Source organism: Octopus sinensis, linkage group LG15 (genome assembly GCF_006345805.1).
Source record: "Octopus sinensis linkage group LG15, ASM634580v1, whole genome shotgun sequence".
NCBI classification, from domain to species: domain Eukaryota; kingdom Metazoa; phylum Mollusca; class Cephalopoda; order Octopoda; family Octopodidae; genus Octopus; species Octopus sinensis.
In genome coordinates, this window is record NC_043011.1 from 13,974,347 (window position 1) to 13,996,930 (window position 22,584).

Here is a 22,584-nt window from a genome sequence, read left to right on the forward strand (position 1 = left end):
ACATGACACTATCAAGAAGAAAGAAAGAACTTGGATAATGTGATCCAAGACAAAATATGTTTGAAAAAGGAAGACAGGTTGGTCATAGCTAGAATGGCTTTAATCAATCAAAGCTCCACATTACTCAAAGTTTCATGGGTGTGTAGAGCATGTCCGTGTCATCTGATGTCCATATATTGTGTAGATTGTAATATAGCATGATGTGTATAACGTAACTGTTAATGTTGTTAAACGACTATTAATGGAAGACTTACCTGAGCGAGGGACCAATTTCTTCCCATTTTAGAATTGTGTAAAAACTGTCGAGGTACTCATTGCAGCGGATCAGGAAATCATTGACCTGTATCAAGCTAAAAATAAAGTTGTTAGAAAAAATACATTCTGTAGTTTCCAATGGAGATTTGAAGAAATGTTTACTTAATGTATTAACAGTGTGTGTGTGTGCGTGTGTGTATAAAAATTAACCTAACAGAAAACATTGCTCATAGAAGTGTTTCCATCATCATCGTCTAACATCTGTTTTCTATGTTGGCATGGGGGATCTTTTTGGTTTGAACGACAGTTTTTTTCTAGCGGTGTCATATAAAATTGTCACCCATAATTATGACCCTAGTATCGATCTATTGCATTTCAATCTGTTTTAGGGTTAGGGGTGGGGGGAGGGTATCTTTTTTTCTTCACAAATGTAAATAAACCCAATCTGTTTCTTAAACGAGGGACATATTCATACGGCACAGAATGTTTTTTTACATCAATAGACGTCAGTGATTGGTTGAAATTGCAGAAATTGAAGAAAAAACAACAACAAATATCTTACAAACTATAGAATTTTCTCAATAAAGCCAAGAGAAAAAGATGTTTTATAAACACATTCTACCAGTATATGAAGTTTAAAAGTGTTTAGTTATGTGGAAATTATTTTAAAAAACTGCCGTTCAAACCGAAAAGATCTGACATGGGTTGGATGACTTGAAAGAAACTGACAAAGCCAGGGGCCACACCAAGTTCCATTGTCTGTTTGGTTTGGTTTTTACAGTTGGATGCCTTTCCGAGCACCAACCACTTTACAGAGTGTACTGGGTGCTCTTTAGGTGGCACCAGCACCTGTGCTGTCTACGTGGCACCAGCACCAGTGCATTTTATGTGGCACCAGCATTTACACCAATGCTTTTAATGTGGCACTTCAGTTTTAAAATCTCAATTCTGTTGTGGTGGGTAGGTCTTCTTGAGTACAACAATGCGCCACATATCTTGGTCCTATCTCACCTCCTTTGTAAGGTTTAGCATGGCACCTGTGCTTATCTCTCATACTTTAGCCTTCCAACATTTGATAGAAAGCCACCTCCTCCCTAATACTCACCCTGCTCTACCTAGTCATGGGGTCTTTCCCCCACTTCTCCTTTCTTTTCATGCTTTGCAACTTACTAGGTGACCTCACTAGTGCTGGTGGCATGCAAAAAAGCACCTAGTACATACTATATTGTGGCTAGTGTTAGGAAGGGCATCCAGCAGTAGAAACTGTGCTAAAGCTGACACTGGAGTATGATGTAGCCCTGTAGCTCACTGGATCCTATCAAAACTGTCCAACCCATGCCAGCATGGAAAACAGATGTTAGATGAGGATCCCTTTTGAATAATTGAGAGAAAGTGGCATTTGAGGAATTTAACGAGAAAGTAAGAATATCCAGAGTTAGTTTAGACGAGATGCAGTTTGGGTTTGTGCCAGGGAGAAACAACACTGATGCTATATTTCTGGTAAGACAGCTGCAGGAGAAATTCCTAGCCAAAGATAAACCTCTGTACTTGGCTTTTGGTGACATGGAGAAAGCCTTTGACAGGGTCCCCTGATCCCATATCTGGTGGTCAATGCAGAAACTAGGGATAGATGAATGGTTAGTGAGAACTGTACAAGCCATGTACAGGGATACTGTCAGTAAGGTGAGGGTTGGCAACGAGTATAGTGAAGAATTCCAGGTAGAAGTAGGGGTCCAACAAGGATCAGTCCCCTCTTATTCATCATAGTCCTCCAGGCAGTAACAGAGAAATTCAAGACAGGCTGACCCTGGGAGTTCCTCTATGCTGATGACTTTGCTCTAATAGCTGAGTCACTACCAGAACTAGAGGAGATGTTTCAGGTGTGGGAGCAAAGTCTAGAATCAAAGGACCTTAGAGTCAACCTAACTAAAACCAAAGTCCTAATAAGTAGGAAGGCAGACAAACCACAAATCCCTTCAGGTAGATGGTCCTGCTCAATCTATAGAAAATGCATAGGTAGAAACTCCAAAACATGTACCCAGTGTAAGCTGTGGACAAATTAGAGGTGTAGCAGCATAGTTTTTGTGAGTGGCAGATGCACAAGGGCAATAAACACTGAAAATGTGCAGAAAACAGATTCCATCACATGTCAAGGGGAAAAACTAGTAGTTGACAGCTTCCATTACCTAAGTGACCAAGTCAGTAGTGGAGGTGGATGCTCTGAGAGTGTAGCTACTAGAATAAGAATAGCATGGACAAAGTTCAGAGAGCTCCTACCTCTGCTGGTAACAAAGGTCCTCTCGCTCAGAGTGAAAAGTAGACTGTTTGATGCATGTGTGCGAACAGCCATGCTACATGGCAGTGAGACATGGGCTGTGACTGCTGAGGATATGTGTAGGCTTTAAAAAAATGAAGCTAGTATGCTGCCCTGATGTATAATGTCAGCGTGCATACATGACAGAGTGTAAGCACCTTGAGACATAAGAAGCATCAGATGTGGTGTGCAAGAGAGACGACTGTGCTGGTATGGTCATGTGTTACTTATGAATGAAGACAGCTGTGTGAAGAAGTGTCACACCCTAACAGTGGAAGGAATCTGTGGAAGAGATAGACCCAGGAAGACATGGGAGGAGGTGGTGAAGCTGGGCCTCACAGAGGCAATAACAAGCAACCAAGACTTTTGGAAATATCTTGTACTTGGAAGACCTGACAAGCCAAGTAAGATTGTAGCCATGATCTATGCCAGTGTTGCATAACTGGCCCATTTAAGAGTACCCTTCAATCGTCAGGCAATATGCTGTGCTTGAGAAGACCTGTTGTTGTGGCCGATGCCAGTACCCCCTGACTGGCACCCATGCCAGTGACACATAAAAAGCACCATTTGAGCGTGGTCAAAGCCAGTGCCACCGGACTGACTTGCGAGCTGGTGGCATGTAAAAAGTACCATATAAGTGTGGTTGGTGCCAGTACTGCCTGTCTGGCTCCTGTGCTCGTGACACATAAAAAGCACCATTCGAGCATGGTCGATGCCAGTGCCGCCTGACTGCCCCCCCCCCTGTCAGTGGCACATAAAAAGCACCCACTACACACTCGGAGTGGTTGGCATTAGGAAGGGCATCCAGCTGTAGAAACCTTGCCAGATCAGATTGGAGCCTGGTGCAACCTCCTGGCTCTCCAGACCTCAGTCAAACCATCCAACCCATGCCAGCATGGAAAGCAGACATTAAACGATGATGACTTATGTTTTTGCATCACATTTCAATATGATGAGGATGAACTGTTTTTATAACTAACTTACTTACTCAACAATGGAGAATTAAGAGATTTTATATGGCAACTGATTTTCAAACCCTCCATACACGCGGAATTCTGTTCTTGATTCGACGGTCATTTGGAATGCTCACAGCAGCCATATTCCTACCACTCTATGTCACGCTGGTGAGACCCATATTGGAGTATGGGATTCAAGCCTCTTCTCCTTATCTCCTCAAAGACATACAGCATCTCGAAAGAGTCCAGAAGCTGGCTACCTGCATGGTTCATGGTCTCAAAAATTTGTCCTACGCCGCCGTGGTGATCTCATTCTCACCCACAACATCAGAAGCGGAAAGTGTAACCTCTCGAAAGAGCTGTTCTTCACTCATGCTCTAGAGCGTCGGCTGCGGGGTCATTCCGAAAAGCTCTACCTGCGACGATTTCATCTCAATCGAAGGAGAGGAGCTTTCTCCGTCCGGGTTGTGGATCCATGGAACAAGCTGCCAGATGAGATGGTGAAGATGCCGACGACCGCTTTGTTCAAAGCCTCCCTGGACCTCAAGTGGCCTGAACTCTTTACATGAACACCACCCTGTACTTAACTCCATGTCCCCCTACATGGCCTTGCTATTTGCTTTTGAGCCAAATTAACTAACTAACTAACATTAGCACAACATCACATACAAATAACACCTCTTTGCTAGCAGTAAAATGATTTTAATGAAGACTCAAAAATCCCAGATATTAATTGTGACCCAAACAGTTTTACTAATGACAGCCAGCGTGACTGATATATAATTTCAGTAAATATCATGCACACCATAAATGTAAACACCTTTCTGGAATACAATAACATAATCATTTTAGTCAGTCATTTCTCATGATGCAGATCTTTTCGCTTTGAACGGCAGTTTTTAACATAATTTCTAGGTAATTAAAAAATTTTAATCTTCGTATACTGGTAGAATGTGTTTATAAAATATCTTTTTCTCTTGGCTTTATTGAGAAAATTCTATAGTTTGTAAGATATTTGTTGTTTTTTTTTTCTTCAATTTCTGCAATTTCAACCAATCAGTGACGTCTATTGAGGTAAAAAAAACATTCTGTGCCGTATGAATATGTCCCGCGTTTAAGAAACAGATTGGGTTTATTTACATTTGTGAAGAAAAAAAAGGTACCCTTCCCCCACCCCTAACCCTAAAACAGATTGAAATGCAATAGATCGATACTAGGGTCATAATTATGGGTGACAATTTCATATGACACCGCTAGAAAAAACTGCCGTTCAAACCGAAAAGATCCCATGATGCTGCTAGATTAGAGGAGGCTGTGTTTTGTTGCTGAATCATACAAAGTTGTGCAGCCACAACTGTGAGACTTCTATAACGATGTCACAATGGAATAGATGTATTTAATGAACAATGAAAATAGTTTACCTGTATTGGAATTCTCTAACAGTATTTTGACATATTTCTTCGTCCCCGTTGTTGTCTCCAGGAAGATAACATTCTCTGTGGCTTTCAGGCAGTATAGTGTCAAATATACGTGTGTGTATATGAACGAGTGATAGAGTAGCAACAGCTACGACTAGTAAAGACACTAAAACAAAGAAGGCAGCTGAAAGATAGAAGTAACAGATTTCATTACAAACAACAAAAATGTTCAACTGATCATCACTCACTAAACTCTTTTCCAAGTAAAAAAAAAAAAAAAATTTTTTTAAAAACCCTTTATCAATTCCCATAGAACAATGTCTACTAGGACTAAATATACATCAACCCATGAGAGAGATTATGTGGTTGCATGAATTGCTAGAAATAGTAACCACTTCTACAAATCACAATTAAAAGAAAAGGCAGTGAACTGGCAGAAATGTTAGCACGCCAGGTGAAATGTTTAGCGGTATTTTGTCTGCCGCTACGTTCTGAGTTCAAATTCCGCTGAGGTCAACCTTGCCTTTCATCCTTTCAGGGTCGATAAATTAAGCACCAGTTACGCACCGGGGTCGATATAATCAACTTAATCCGTCTGTCTGTCCTTGTTTGTCTCCTCTGTGTTTAGCCCTTTGTGGGTAGTAAAGAAATAGGTATATCATCTGTCTTTACATTCTGAGTTCAAATTCCAAATTTCGGGGTCGATAAATTAAGTACCAGTTGCATACTGAGGTCAATCTAATCAACTGGCTCCTCCCTAAAAATTTTGGGCTTTGTGCCTAGAGTAGAAAAGAATTAAAAGAAATGGCAAGGACAATGTGATCATAGACAAACAAAAAAGACAGGATGTTCATGACTGGAACGGTTATGATTATGCCTCAGTTTAATCAGAGCTAAACTGGGTCTAAACAACAAAAATATGTATACACCAACCTCTCTCCTCATTTTGTCCCATTGCATGGCCCCACACTAATCATTAAGTCCATTCCTCCTGCTTTGCAGTGAGATGCCAATGGATTTCCTCTCCCCTTCATGTTTTTGCAGAAGACATAGATTTCTAGTGGTTCAAACAAGACATTAACTGTATCAATCTGAACAGTCTTGGAGAGCCTGTGAGATTTATAATGTCAAAGGCACTACTCCTTTCTCTTATATATACAATCCAGTAATATAATCTTTTAACCCTTTCATTACCAACCTGGCTGAAACCGCCTCTGGCTCAGTGGTATAAATGTCTTGTTTTCATAAGTTTTGAATTAAAATCTTCCACCAAACCATTGTCACAATTTATGTTCCTAATACTAGCTTAATGATAACTAAGTTATTTTACTAAATTCTTTCTTTAATATTTAAAATTAATTGAAAGAAACACAGAGCATCTCAAAATAAATGCAGTAACGAAAGGGTTAAAAGAATTATATTACTGCTGTCCATTCTCTCCGTCCTACACTGTCTATCATCAACCGATTGACACTAATCAACATCTTACAGTTCAATCCAAACAGGTTTACAACCCTCTGCTTCGATTTCTGTTCTCTATCCTATTTTTCTTAAAATGCATATCTAGAACATTAGATTATTAAAACTCCAATGGTGTTTCTGAAATGGTGCACCACAGATTTTTAAAAATATAATTTAAGGTTTCAGAAAATCCATACTAATGCTTCACTGTTTTGAAACTGTAATTCATAATTTTGTTATACACAAGTATTACTTATAAAACAAAATATTATTTATTTTTACAGATTTTTAATTTTCAAACAGTTGTTTGTTTGTTTTTTTCCTTTACGTATCTATGTCAATAAATTATTTATCTGCCAGTGTACCACATTATCAAAAGAATGGAGAGACACTGCTCTAGAGAAATGTTAGGAAGCTGTTATTGTAAAAATATTGTGAACAATACCTTTAGACAAAACAAAACATCCGATGTTACAACAGATCCACAAAGCAATTGTCAGGTTTGGATTACGCCATCTACAACAGAAAGAAAACCTCTTGACAATCAAGGTAACATTTTTTTTCTTTTAAACTGGACACTGTTATGAAATTAGATTAGTTTGTAGGTAAAATCTGGGAAGTAAAATATCAGACAGACAAGAGTACTGTGGAAGAATCTCTCTCTCTCTCTCTATATATATAAAAATGGCAAAATGTCTGTGTGTGTGTCCTTTATACAAATCCACAATTTTTTTCAGTTAGAGGGCTCGCACTTTCTATGGTCATTCACAACCATCCAAGAGTGGTCGTGCACATCTTTACATTTCCCCAGTCACCCCGCAAAGCCATTAAAAAAATCAATAGAAGTGACTTTTTTGTGAATTTTCTATCCAAAACCCAATCAAAATGCCCGAAACTTGATAGACCAATTGAATGCCAGCTAGCTGTATGTGATTGGTTGGAGATTTGGACAGTACTCGCATGTATGTGCGCACACACGCAGCAGTGTATGCATGCACTAGCACTATGACCCGGCGTTGCCAGGTCATAGTGCTAGTATCTAATAAAATAGGTAGTAATTAGTCAGAAGACAAGAGACTGCTTTGTTGTATACATTCCTAGATTGGTGAAACAATTTCACCTGGAAAGAATATTGTTCACGTGATCTGACCAATCACGACTTCATGTAGAACAGGCTCCAGTGCCAAATACCACTTTTAGCACCATCATTTCAGAGCTTGTCGATTAGTTTAAAATCAACACACATGACCACCATACCCAGAGAATGCAGAGAGAGATTTGGGGTGTTGCAGAGATGACCGATAGATGAAATGGTGAATAGACATGGGCAGCGGCTGAATCTAGGTGATATCATCATGACAAACTATCCACAGCAACACAATGACTAGCACCAACTTTTCTAATACTATTCCAATTACAATAACATCTAAAACTCAACATTTATCATGATATTATTTCATACACCAATTACTATAACATCCACACTCTCTCACAAGGAACAAAGTTTTTTCATTAAAACCTAAACATATTTTGTCGCTATTTTTCTATGTACAACTGTTGACCTCCAATGCTAGAAATAACAGCCATCACCCAACAGTTAACAGTCAGCCCCCAACATTAGCACTCATATATATATATATATATTCTCTTTACTCTTTTACTTGTTTCAGTCATTTGACTGTGGCCATGCTGGAGCAACGCCTTTAGTCGAGCAAATCGACCCTAGGACTTATTCTTTGTAAGCCTAGTACTTATTTTATCAGTCTATTTTGCTGAACTGGTAAGTTACGGGGACGTAAACACACCAGCATCGGTTGTTAAGCGATGTTGGGGGGGAGGGGACAAACACAGACACACAAGCATATATATATATACATATATACAACGGGCTTCTTTCAGTTTCCATCTACCAAATCCACTCACAAGGCTTTGGCCGGCCCGAGGCTATAGTAGAAGACACTTGCCCAAGGTGCCACACAGTGGGACTGAACCCGGAACCAAGTGGTTCGTAAGCAAGCTACTTACCACACAGCCACTCCTACGCCTATATATATATATATATAATATATATATATATATATATATATATATCATCATCATCATCGTTTAACGTCCGTTCTCCATGCTAGCATGGGTTGGACGGTTCGACCGGGGATCTGGGAAGCCAGAAGGCTGCACCAGGCTCCAGTCTTATCTGGCAATGTTTCTACAGCTGGATGCCCTTCCTAACGCCAACCACTCCGTGAGTGTAGTGGGTGCTTTTTACGTGCCACCTGCACAGGTGCCAGGCGAGGCTGGCAACGGCCACGGTCGGATTGGTGTATTTTATGTGCCACTGGCACGGAAGCCAGTCGAGGCGGTGCTGGCATCGGCCACGAGTTGGATAGTGCTTTTTACGTACCACCAGACCAGGGATCCTGGCTGGTTCAATTCGATTTTGATTTCGCTTGCCCCAACATGTCTTCGCAAGCAAAGGGGGTTGGCATGGGTGCCTGTCGTCGGATGAGGTTCTATATCGACTTCGCTTGCCTCAACAGGTCTTTGTGTCCAAGGGAGGAAAGGCATTCATAAGTGGGCTGGGCTCACTTGTCCTGCCTGGTCTTCTCACGTACAGAATATTTCCAAAGGTCTCGGTCGCTGGTCATTTCCTCAGTGAGGCCTAAAGTTCGAAGGTCGTGCTTCACCACCTCGTCCCAGGTTTTCCTGGGTCTACCTCTTCCACGGGTTCCCTCAACTGCTAGGGATTGGCACTTTCTCACACACCTATCTTCATCCATTCTCGCCACATGACCATACCAGCGCAATCGTCTCTCTTGCACACCACAACTGATGCTTCTTAGGTACAACATTTCTCTCAAGGTGCTAACGCTCTGTCGAGATATATATATATATATATATATATGATCTGTGGCTATGTTCTGTGTTAATAAGCATAATGCATTCTGTTAGCCGATATATAGTGGAATGGATGACTGTCATAATGGAAGTTATTGTTTGTCCAGAAGTAAAGATGGGGGGGGGCGGTATAACTTGCATGAAAGTGATTTGTGTTCTTAAGAAGGATCACAAACTATGTACTGTTTCATTGAATAAAAAGGGGTTAACATGTTCTTGCCCGGAAATCACATTTTCAAAATTATAATTTCCCCCCTCCCCACTGAAATTTCCTAATTTTTAACTGTTTTCGGGATTTTGTTTTCTATCCACAAGGAAAAATGTAGAGATTACGAATGCAGAAAAATATTTGTTTTTGAAAGTTTAATTTTTCTGAAAGAAATACTCAGTCACCCATCAGCTATCCACTTTGGGGCAAAATGCAAATCTCCTGTATGGAAAACATAGGAATGTGAGAAAATTGAGGAAAGAAATAGGAGGTGGGGGCAGTATACAAATGTCATTTTGGTCATGCTAGAAGCAACAGGGAAAGGACAGGATTTCTGAGATAACTTCCTTGTACGTTTAAATAGAAGATCAGGTTTTGAAATATGCTCATCACAAACAGAAATGACAGAATAGGGAAAGGTAATTTCCATAGGATCTGAGCTGTAATTTAGCGCACAGCAAGAAATAACGTAATTCATCAGAACTTTGTGTGTGCACGCGTGCCAAAGTAAGTTATTTTTGCATACCTTTCTTAATTCCAAAAGAAGGAAATTAAGTTAGTGAACATGCTGACAGCATAAGGTCTCCATACATTATTATGAGAAATTAAAAGAGAGAGAGAGATAATGCCTAATTCTACACATGCATGAAACATGGGATTAAAGTGAAAATGACCTGAAAATTGTGAGACCCAATCTCGCTTCTGAGGTTCTCAGCATCTCCTTCTCTCCCACTTTCCCACTCTCTTTGTGCCGGATTTCTTTCACCTTCACATATAGAACATACATAATCAACTTTCTGTCAGCTTTCTTTCACTTTCAACTATAGAACATACTTAGGGTATGAAACATCAGCATTTCTCTCTCTCACCCACTCTCCCTGTCTTTAATTTTCTCCTATAGAAATTTCTTTTCTGTCTCTGTGTCTTTCTCTTGTCTCTCTGTCTTTTCTTTCATTCTGTGTTTCTCGTGCTCATTCCGTAAAAAATTATTTCTTTATGCTTTGAAGGGAGCAGAAATTGAAAGAAAAGAGAACGTGAAAAGGGAGGAGAGGGCAGAAAGTGAAGGAGATGACAAAGTGAAAGATGTATGTACGTGTATATGAAATGGACGTGTGTGTGTGTGCGTGCGCGAGTGAGAAAGAGAGAGAGAGTGAGTGAAGGTCTGTGTCATGATCATGGATGTCTTTTAAGGTACACTCTCATATAGAAAATGTGATGTCATTGTCATCATATAAAATGTTTAGGATAGTTGACTTTTGGAAAAGATTGTAATGTTAAATTTTTGTCATGCAAATATGTGAATGAAAGCAAAGCCGAAAGAGTACTGAATCTTTTGACACTCCATATGTCAAAATCGGTAACTCGGTTTTGGAATGCATAAGGAACATACGCACACACACACACACACATAAACTCCCTTTTATAGATATAGAAAAATATATATAAATTATAAAAATAACAAAAAAATATACAGTACTGTTTCTACTTTGTGGATTTTCACCTGTTGCTGGGGGTTTTGGAATGTAACACCCACAATAATAGAGGGATTACTGTATATAATCCTAGTATATTTATCCTAGTAATCCTAACAATGTACTAGTTTTTTTTCACTTTTTGAAAATTTCATTTATTTGATATAATAATCAAATGATAGCATTGTAGTTGCAGGTGGGCCCCCTTAGTCTCCTGGCAACCAATGCTTTGAGACCCAGTCTGCCACTGTGTGTGTGTGTGTGTGTGTATATATATATCAAGCCATACTATAAGTTCTGTCCGGATTTTGAATAAAGAAAAAAAGTGATCAAATGTTATATTTAATTGAAATTTAATCCTCAATGTACTTTCCTTGATTATCTATGACTTCCTTCCATCTATTTACAAGCTTTTTAATCCCATCAATGTAAAACTCTTTTGGTTTCAAAGCGAAGAACTCTGAAATGTCAGTTTCGACCTCCTCCTGGCTTGCGAAAGTTATGTCCCCCAAATGATTCTGTAAACTACAAAACAAATGGTAGTCTGAAGGAGCAAGGTCGGGAGAATAAGGTGGATGAGGAATTTTTTCCCAACCAAGCTCTTTGATCTTCTGTGATGTGATCTTTGCAGTGTGGGGTCATGTATTGTCCTGATGAAACATCACTCCTTTTTGATTCACTAAAGTGGGCCTGTTTTTCTTCAAACCCTGGTTCAAACGCTCTAATTGCTGACAGTAGACTTGAGCAGTGATTGTTGCATTAGGTGGTAACAATTCAAAGTGAATTACTCCTTTGCAATCCCACCAGATAGAGAGAAGAACCTTTTTTCCATGAAGTTCCCTTCTCGGTTGTGGTTGAACTTTTTCCCTTTTACCAAGCCACTGTTTACGACATTTAACATTTCGATAGAAGATCCATTTTTCATCACCAGTCACAAGTCTATCCAAAAAGGATGTAATGAGTTTGCGAGAATTGAGAGAAGAGCAGATGTTAATTCAGGATTTGCAATTGCTTTCGGACATTTGGTCCTCAATGTCTATTATTTGCTTTAACTATAGATTGTTAGCTCTTCCTTGTCGTTCTACCCAGGAAGAAATTTATCCCATTTGCATAACATCAGAAACTGGAGCTAAAAACCTGCCCATAAAACCTGAATAACAGCTGTGCAAACACACTTTAGCACTCCATACTGCTGAACATTTTTCATCTGCTTTTATATTTTCTTTCATCTACACATAAAATTAAATTGTTCTAGTAACCTGACTGATGTCAACATGCTAAGCTGCTTTCCAAGGGTCAATAGTTCAAATCTTACTATAGCTGTATCTTATCTTTAAAACTGATAGTAAAGACTGCACTTATCTTATTTATTTTATATTCTGGTAATGACTAGGTAATGTATTAAAATTAATTAAACTTGTGATTGAGTGTTCGATAGAAGTAAAGACATCTAACTGTAAAAAAACTATTGTTCTAACAAAATCCCTTCAACCTGCAGAAGGATAGATGTAAAGCCATAAGAGATGGCTTGAGTTGATACATTGTAGAACTGATATATCATTGGTACTATACTTAGTATTTGGGAACACCAAACTTTTCTTACTTGGGAATCCCTATAACAGATTAGTTACTAAAGGAAGCTCCTTTTGAATAAATGCTGAACTGATTGGAAATTAATGAGTAGCATATAATTTCTAACTCTGATTCCAAATCTTGCTGTGGCTATTTCAAAATTGCAATTTCTTTCAAAGAAGACGGACATTGTCTAACATGTAACCTTATTTATTGTGGCAGCTTCAGCTTAGCAAAGAGTATATTTATAGCTATTGAAACAAACACACACACACACAAATAAAATGTATTTCAAGATGGAAGTGAAATGCTTACCTCCGGACATCTTCCAAAGCATAGATCACAAAAGCCACAGGCTCAATCAACTTAGTGAACCGTTCTACTTCAGCTACTAAATTGGCAATGTCTAAAGAATTCACTTTTTCGCGGTCACCATCTTTTTCTTCTCGAACTAATAGTGTTGACTTTTGCACAGAATTCATTTCTTTAACCTGTGAATAACAAATAGAAAACATTAGAGAAAGTTCAAAATTGAAGCGCATCTTTTATGAACATTGTTTCACTATCAGCAATCAAGCTTGTTACCGCTAAATCAGCAGAAAACATATTTTTCCATCCCACAGAAATCAAACAAAACCATCTGTTATTTTACATTACTTTGGTTGAATTTACCTTTTCTACACAATACTACCAGGCACTTAGTGACATACTATCATTTCTAGCACTTCAGGATTATTAAGTCTTAGAACTTAACAAACTTCCTTGGTATGAACCAATTGTCAACACTGGATGATATCTGCTCCAACAAACCAATCACTTTGAATGCAACCCCACTGTCCAGTACTGTTACAAACAGTAATACTATCATCACCATTTCCCAGCAGAAGTCAATGAGGGAGCCTCTATGTGGATTCTCAACATACTAGAAGAACAACCAAATGTTCCTCAAATTACATCTTATTGTCTTAAAAAAAGATGGGAAAGCAGGGTAGTTATGTTTGGAACACCTTTGACCATACAATTGTTTCAATTAGGGCCAGCTTGAGATTAAACCCAACATGGCCAACAAAATTTAACAAAACCAGCACAACCCAACAAAGGAGCCACTATGTAGTCACTCAATCTGTTGAAATAGCAGCCAAATTTCACTCAAATCACTCTCAACAATTTTTTTAGAAGATGAGGTAACACTGGACATAGTTGTGAATGTACTATACCTAAAAAAATACAAGGTTGTGACTGAAATGATTTAATCATAAGTCTCTTAGACTAAGACTTACCTAGAGATAGTCAACAATAAACATCACTACTACCACCACCACCACCACCACCACCACCACCACCACTTTTGTTTATAGCTATAGAAAAAAAACACCATGAAAGATAGGATATAACTTCATTAAAAGACTGACCATTAGGAAAATATGTGTGTGTGTGTGTGTGTGGGGGGGGGTTAGATATATTAGAAAAACAGTCAATAAGAATAAAAGAAACAACAGATGGTTGACTGTTGTAGAACTGATTCTAGAGATAAAACAATTACTGAAATAGACTAAAGGCAAGAATATTTTAACATAATTCTTCCGATGAGCTAACTATCATGAGAGTTAACAGAGCAGGTGGTGGACCACAGCTGATGATCTCTACATTCCTCTTTCGATTTTTTTCAAAATCATTACTTTCCCACCTGAACTCCACCTTACGCGTGTGATGGTAGTGTTATATATGTTTGGCAAATTCGTTTTAGGAAAAAAAAAAATGGTAACAATAATGATCATTAATTATAATTATCAATTAACAAGGTTAGAAGAAATGACAACACTGGATAAAGGGTTAATATAATTGAATATATATTTCTTTACTGCCCACAAGGGGCTAAACACAGAGGGGACAGACAGAGGGATTAAGTCGATTACATCGACCCCAGTGCATAACTGGTACTTAATTTAAGGCGGAGAGCTGGCAGAAACGTTAGCACGTTGGGCGAAATGCTTAGCGGTATTTCATCTGCTGTTACGTTGTGAGTTCAAATTCCGCCGAGGTCGACTTTACCTTTCATCCTTTTGGGGTCGATAAATTAAGTACCAGTTACGCACTGGGGTCGATGTAATCGACTTAATACCTATGTCTGTCCTTGTTTGTCCCCTCTATGTTTAGACCCTTGTGGGTAATAAAGAAATAGGTACTTAATTTATCGACCCCGAAAAAATGAAAGGCAAAGTCGACCTCGGTGGAATTTGAACTCGCAACATAATGACAGACGAAATACGGCTACGCATTTTGCCCGGCGTGCTAAAGTTTCTGCCAGCTCACCGCCTTTCCCGGGTTAATATAATTGAATATATATTGAAGGATTTAATCCCAATTCTGTAAAAGAGAACCATTTTTCAAAACAGAATAACATTGTGAAAGGACGTTTTGAAATGAATTCAAGAGTAATTATAAGGAATTTGAAAAAATATAGATGTTAACCTCTTATTATTTGGTTAACTGTAAATATATAATTGTGTATGTCCTAGCTGAGCATTCAGACAATCAGTAAATATTTTTGTGCATTTCTTTGTACTTTGGGATTTGCTAAGTGAAGCAACACCCATAGATGAGTAACAACCTCATAGCTTGAAAACATTAAAAATAATTTTAATATATAAATAAAACAAAGAATAAATACAACAGTATTTGTTTCATTCATACATGCAGAGACAATGGCCTGACCTTAACAGAAGAAGGGAGTAGTAGCTAGATAGCAAATGAGGACAATTGTTGTTAAATAACTCTTTAGCAGAGTGTCAGAGAAGGAGGTATTTGACTATTTGTGGAACACACTACATGTTTTCAGGACATCCATACATGAAATGATACTGTTTTAGATAAGAGGTCACCAATTCATATTCTGTCATCAACTCTTCTATTGTACTGTACCCATGACCTAGAGCAGAGATTCTCAACAGGGGTCCATATGATCTGGGTGGGGGGGTCTATGTAAGATTTTGCTGTTAAAACTTGTGCAATAGGCATAGGAGTGGCTGTGTAGTAAGTAGCTTGCTTACGAACCACTTGGTTCCGGGTTCAGTCCCACTGCATGGCACCTTGGGCAAGTGTCTTCTACTATAGCCTCGGGCCGACCAAAGCCTTGTGAGTGGATTTGGTAGATAGAAACTGAAAGAAGCCCATCGTATATATGTGTATATATATATATGTATGTATGTGTGTGTATGTTTGTGTGTCTGTGTTTGTCCTACCCAACATCGCTTAACAACCGATGCTGGTGTGTTTACGTCCCCGTAACTTAGTGGTTCGGCAAAAGAGACCGATAGAATAAGTACTAGGCTTACAAAGAATAAGTCCTGGGGTCGATTTGCTCGACCAAAGGCGGTGCTCTAGCATGGCCACAGTCACATGACTGAAACAAGTAAAAAGAGTAAAAGAGTAATAAATTAGTTATACTTCTACAATACACAAAATATTTTCACAATTTTTTTTTTAATACAATCCCTAATAATATCTAATTATAAAAATATGAGACTTTTAAAAACATTATTAGGGTCCAGTAGAGTAAAATAGAAATCAAAGAGGTCCATAGGCAAAAAAAAAAAAAAATGGTTAAGAAACACTGATTAAGCGAAACTCAATCCACTTGGCTCTATGGAACTACTGGAGGTAAGGATTACCTCACCACTATCAACATAAATCAACGGGATCTTGTTTAAAGTGGAAATTAAAATTCCACACATATCAGAGAGGGGTGGGTTCTGTTCAGCTGAAATATCCTTCAATGAATTATAAATTACATATTAATGTCATTAGTAATACCTCTACACACATTAGGTTCTGAAATCACTACCATTAAGTATTCTAAACTGCTGCAAGACATGCTTCCAGTTCCAGGTGTGTGCAGTACACATTTGTGAAGTGTTAATTATAGAGATGGTGTAGTGTGGTAATCAAGGCATATTGCATCTATAATGCATGTGTGTGTGAGTGCGTGTGTGAGTGCATGTGTCTGTGAGTGCATGTGCATGTGTGTGAGTGAGTGTGTATGTGTATGTGTATGTGTGTGTGAGTGCATGTGTGTGAGTGAGTGTGTATGAGTGAGTGTGTATGTGTGTGAGTGAGTGTGTATGTGTGTGAGTGAGTGTGTATGTGTGTGAGTGTGTGTTGTTGTGAGAGTTTTGCATGTAAACAAGACAAACAAAATTTTTAAAAATCAACAATCTGTGATCCTCAATAGGGAGGAAACATGCTCATGGAAATGCCCCAAAAAAACCATAGGTACTTTTGACTTTTAGCAGGTGCCTTTTATCCTTTTCTTTTTTTTTTCCAATTACAGGTGTATGCTCAGGGCAGGCCCATTCATTCATACCATTCTTGCCACTTCCATCCACCTTTCAGCAAACTGGCTAGAAGACAACACTTCCCCTTCTACCCTTATTCTCCTTTTTAAGTGAAACTTGAAGTTGATCAGGGATTGGCTGAAGATAAAAGTGTTTGGCTTCAGCCCCTTCAATCTCATCCACCATACAACCTCTTTTGCCATGGCCACCAGGCAAAAAAACACAGCCTCAGTTAAAAGAAGGTGGCAGAATGATTTTCACGATAGATTCAGTTGACAGCTGGATCTGTCCTATACATAACAGCAGGTGTTTGACATAAACCCACAGGTCAGTAATGCTCAGGCACTGGATGAGTGCATGCTGGACCATCTCATTGTCCTGTGTGCATCTTGGATATGCTCAACTGATGGCACTTCAGTGCCTGTAAAGTTTATCTCAAACAGGTAAAGCTCCTTGGTAGCACTGCCAGGCCAGAGATTTTTGGAAATTATCTATCGGTTCTGGGCCAAAAGATCTCTGGAAAATAGCAGCTAGCTGATCTTCTTCAACACCCAACGTCTCCCCAAGAACATCGTCACACTTTCCCTCCACTAATCCATTATAAAAAGCTAAAGTGGATGTCCAATTGGCTGAGGGCTGCAAGCACTTGAAGGTATTCCACTTTCCAAATGCTCCCTCTCAGTCTCTGTTTTACCCAGGACTGCAGCACCGTTAAAGAAACTAGCTGCGGAAATATGTTCTGGAGAATGGCGACCACACCTGTTAACCATCTCTGCCTGACCTTTCAGGGATAGCTTCCTCTCAGCCCATTTCTGGGTGAGAGGTAGTCATTCTGACCAATATTTGTCCATCTGGAGGTCTGGATCAAACCAGACCCCAAGCAATTTAACCAGTCCGTCCATCCTGCACCCAACGACACAGTTGGACAACATGGACTTGCTTCTCCAGGTGCCAAGTTGCAAGCCCATTAATTTTTCCTGGTTAATTGTCACTCCTGAAACTGCCTCATAGTCTCTGAGAGCATGTGTTTATGATCCAACACTGCTATGGTGACGTTGGCATATGTCAACATACATCGCTCACATCCCAGGTCATGCAGGATGCCTCTCAATGCCTCCTGTTTGTGTAGTAGTGGCACTGTCAGGTATAGATAGTCAACCCTATCAAAAGCTTCAGACTGATCTAAATTGATCGGGGCCCCACCCGTGCCAGGTTTTCTAGCCACTGATGTATCACATGAGGTGGATACAATGATGTATCATATGAGGATGGCGCATGTCTGTGCCTCCCATACCACATCCCCAACAACAAGCACTAATCTTATAGCTAACACAATGGCCAAAATTTTGAACTGTGCACTCAACAGAGTGCAGGCCTAAAGTTGTCAATAGAATCTCCTTTGTTTGGATCTTTTCTCAACAATGCTACCACTCCTTGTTTCACAAAACTGGAAATTCTCCCATTCTGTTGCCAGTTGCAATAAATGTTTGCTAAGAGGTCACCAAACAAGTTTGGCATGTAAGCGTAAAGCTCGTAGGGCAAACCATCCAAATCAGGTGATTTACCCTTGTGCAGCTAGCCATTCCTTCCTGTATTTCAAAGGCTGTTATCAGCCTTTCGCACTGCTCCACTTCCCTCACCAAGCGCCGCAGCAGCCTGTTGAGGTAGGATGTAAAATCCATCCTGTAACTTGGTTCACTGCTTCTCCCAAACAGTTGAGCAAAGTGCTGCTGAAAGGCTACACAAATCTGTCTCAGATCAATTATCATTTGCCTGTTGTGGTCCAGCAAGGATTGAATCATGGATTTATTGCCACGCCGTGCCTCTGTCACTCAAGCCTGTTCAACGGCTTTTTCCCTTCATGTCTAAGTGCTCATGCTATAGCTCTGACAACATAACCTTCATGTTTCATGTTGAAGAGTCGGTTGAGTGCCACTCTGGCTGTGAGTACATCAGCTGCAATGCCTTTTCTAAAAGCTTCATCTAACATTTTGACAAGCTCTGCCTCTACTCTGTTTCTTTCTACCGCTAGTCCTTTGCTAAACCTTGTCAATTCTACTCTAATTTACCTTTTAAGTGCAAACCACCATTTATTATCAACAATCTCTTAACTAGTTCACTAATCCCAGTCTCTGAAATCTTTACGTGCCCACAATGACATGTTCAGCTTCCAGTAACTAGTTCCATGTCTATGAAGCCTAAGTTGACAGTACAGATCACGAATTTGAGGTCTGTGTAGTCGACTACTTTAAACTGTGGACAACCTATGCATTTCTTATCTGCTACCCTACAGAATACCCTATCTAGATATGCTCTGGATGACCTGATGCAGTTTGACCAGGTCCACACTGGCACATCAGGGAAATCCAGTTGATACCTGTCAAACAGTTGGAATCGTCTGAACAGGTCTGTGAGGCTTTTGCACCCTCCTCTCCTTTCTGCTAACCCCACACATCCCGACCTTACATCTCAAACTCCATTCCAATCCCCCACTAACACTAAAGAGTGGGACATTCCCAGGAAGTTTTTAGATGTCTGAAGAAAATCAGGTCATCCTGCCCCTGTTGGGGCATAGACAGCAACTTACCCGAAAGTATGTCCTTCGCTGCCTGTCATATCCAGGACCACTGACTTACCTTCCAGATCCAGAAGATCATCCGTATTGCAAGATCCAGAATTTTCTGAACCATTATGGTGACTCTGCCTCCCACTTCCAGACAACTTGGAGATGCGTACACCTCAGTCACTAAAAAATGTGTCAGAAGTCCCGTGAGTCGGAAATTTCGGTTTCGCTAATGGCCACCATGTCGACATTCAGTGCTCTGAGGTCATTGAGCAGGTGACCCTGCTTCCAAGGCAATCCCAGACCACATATGTTCTCGCTGCCTATTCTGTGCATTACCATGTTGTTGGAGAAAGAATAGAAAAAGGAAACTTGGTTTTGTTTGGAGGGGTGGATTGTCCGTCCCTCCTGTTGGCTTGGGGTGCTTCCAGCAGCAAATCATACTCTTTTACTTGTTTCAGTCATTTGACTGTGGCCATGCTGAAGCACCACCTTTAGTCGAGCAAATCGACCCCAGGACTTATTCTTTGTAAGCCTAGTACTTATTCTATCGGTCTCTTTTGCTGAACCACTAAGTTACAGGAACGCAAACACATCATTGGTTGTCAAGTGATGTTGAGGGGGACAAACACAGACACACAAACACACACACATATATATATACATATATACGACAGGCTTCTTTCCCTCTACCAAATCCACTCACAAGGCTTTGGTCGGCCCGAGGCTATAGTAGAAGACACTTGCCGAAGGTGCCACACAGTGGGACTGAACCGGGACCATGTGGTTTGTAAGCAAGCTACTTACCACACAGCCACTCCTGCGCCTCTTGTTGAAATTCCCTCAAAAATCTCTGATTTCCTGTGGAAATTGGGTTATTAAGTGTGTGCATGTTTTTTAATTGTTTGAACAATTTGTATGTGTGCAGGTGGGGAGATTGTGGGTGTAACAAAACCTTCTGATATTATGCTGATGTGTATTATCATGTACTTCATTAATTCCTTGTATTTTGTGCCTATTGCCATGTAGTTTGTAAAGCTAGTCTTTTTACTTTGTGTTTGTTGTTGTTGTGGTGATGGTCATTGTGGAATGGCTTGTGTTTCAGATGTTAGAGGTGGTGGTGTCAATGCAGTGGCTGTCAAGGCCCGAAATTTTGTGAGAGAGGGAGGGATAGTTGATTATATCGACCCCAGTGCTCAGCTGGTACTTATTTCATCAACTCCAAAGGGATGAAAGCCATCTTGACGTTGGCAGCATTTGAATCAGAATATAAAGATGGACAAAATGCTGCTATACAATTTGTCTGGCATGTTAATGACTCTGCCAATTCACTGCCTCAATGATAATGATAGCTTATTTTGAAAGTAGGGCAGTACAAATACAATCTTTAAAATACACTAACAAAAATATATTTTGGGGTGTACATAATACAGCAAAATTCAAATGACCACAAAATTGTTACCTACCCCACATACACCTGTACATACAAACATACACTAACATACATAATTAATTACTCTAAAAATTACTTCTCTCTTGTTTTAGATGTATTTTAATACTATTTTTTATTCTAAAACAGATTTTTAAATAGACTATGCAGGTATACATGTTCAATATTGAAACTAATAAATATGGTCTTCAAAAGACAGAGACAATCACTGAAACGTGATCATGGATATGCAAAAACCTAAACAAGTCTCTATGTCCTCTCTTAACTCCAAAGCATAGGAAAAATTTGAAGATTAGCTTGGTGGTACATACCAAACATTAAGAGCCCATTCACCTAGTAAATTGAAATTTGAACAACAAATCACAGGCAAATTTAAGCAAACCATGAGTAGGCTGTGCACATGCAAAAGTGCTGGGATTGAATATATAAACGGTACACTAAATGAATGAATTATTTAATGAACAGTTTTTTTAATGAAATTTGCAACAAACCATGCATAGACTATGCATGTATATATAAGTGGCTGGGTTCAGTTCCATTGCATGGCACCTTGGACAAGTGTCTTCTACTACAGCCTCAGACTAACCAAAGCCTTGTGAGTGGATTTGGTAGACAGAAACTGAAAGAAGCCTGTCGTATATATACACGAGTGACTGTGAGGTAAGAAGCTTTATTCCCAACCACATGGTTCTGGGTTCAGTCCCACTGTGTGGCATCTTGGGCAAGTATTATCTACTATAGCTTTTGGCCGACCAAAGCCTTGTAAGTGGATTTGGTAAATGGAAACTGAAAGAAGCCCAACATATATATATGTATATATTTTTGTATGTGTCTGCATTTGTTCCCACCTCCATCACATGACAACCGATGTTGGTGTGTTTAAGTCCCTGTAACTTAGCAGTTCAGCAAAAGACCGACAGAATAAGTACTAGGTTTACAAAGAATAAGTTCTGGGGTTGATTTGTTTGACTAAAGGCGGTGCTCTAGTATGGCCACAGTCAAATGACTGAAACAAGTAAAAGAATATATGTGCATGTGTCTTTATGTCACAGTAACATAACGATTCAGCATAAGTACCAGGCTTTTTAAAAAAAAAAGAATTCAAGGCCAGTGCCCCAGCATGGCCACAGTCTAATGACTTAAACAAATTAAAAGACAATGGTTCATTAATGTCCACATATACATTTCATGTGGCTTACAAATTTTCATATTTTAAATTTTCAAATTTTCATATTTTAAAAGGCGGTGCTCCAGCATGGCCACAGTCAAATGACTGAAACAAGTAAAAGAGTACAGGAGATAGAAAATAATATTTCACATTTTTTTTTTAAAAAACATAACCATGAATCCACAGAAGACAAAGGAAGCACACACACACACACATTTGCTATTGACAGATGGGCAAATAAACGCCATTTCATGCCTTTATGTGGTGTTTGGGTGTGGCTTGCAACAGATTACTCCTATCTATATCTATTTCAATTACTTACGTAACAAACAATTTGGCTAACAAACAGAGCTCCGGAAAAAGATTATGTTTGTATATAGAGATCCCATTGTATTTATAATGACTATGACACAAATTTGTAAGGAAGGAGTATTTTATGGTTGATAGAATCTACTCCTGCTACTTGATGAAAGACAACGTTGATCTGAATGGGATCTGACCACTATAGAAACAGAGAA

The 22,584-nt window shown here is 39.4% G+C and overlaps 1 protein-coding gene across 6 annotated transcripts in view; it reads right to left on the minus strand.

Moving 5' to 3' along the window:
• The window catches only part of LOC115219800 (protrudin), a 95,253-nt gene that overhangs the window by 22,675 nt on the left and 49,994 nt on the right, over nucleotides 1–22,584 (minus strand). For all 6 annotated transcript variants that reach the window (XM_029790069.2, XM_029790071.2, XM_029790070.2 and 3 more), the window contains exons 2-5: nucleotides 12,867–13,042; nucleotides 6,850–6,920; nucleotides 4,947–5,127; nucleotides 255–350 (exon numbers count right to left, since the gene is read on the minus strand). In XM_029790069.2, the coding sequence (XP_029645929.1) occupies nucleotides 255–350; nucleotides 4,947–5,127; nucleotides 6,850–6,920; nucleotides 12,867–13,042 (524 nt within the window). The remainder of the gene's footprint in view (nucleotides 1–254; nucleotides 351–4,946; nucleotides 5,128–6,849; nucleotides 6,921–12,866; nucleotides 13,043–22,584) is intronic.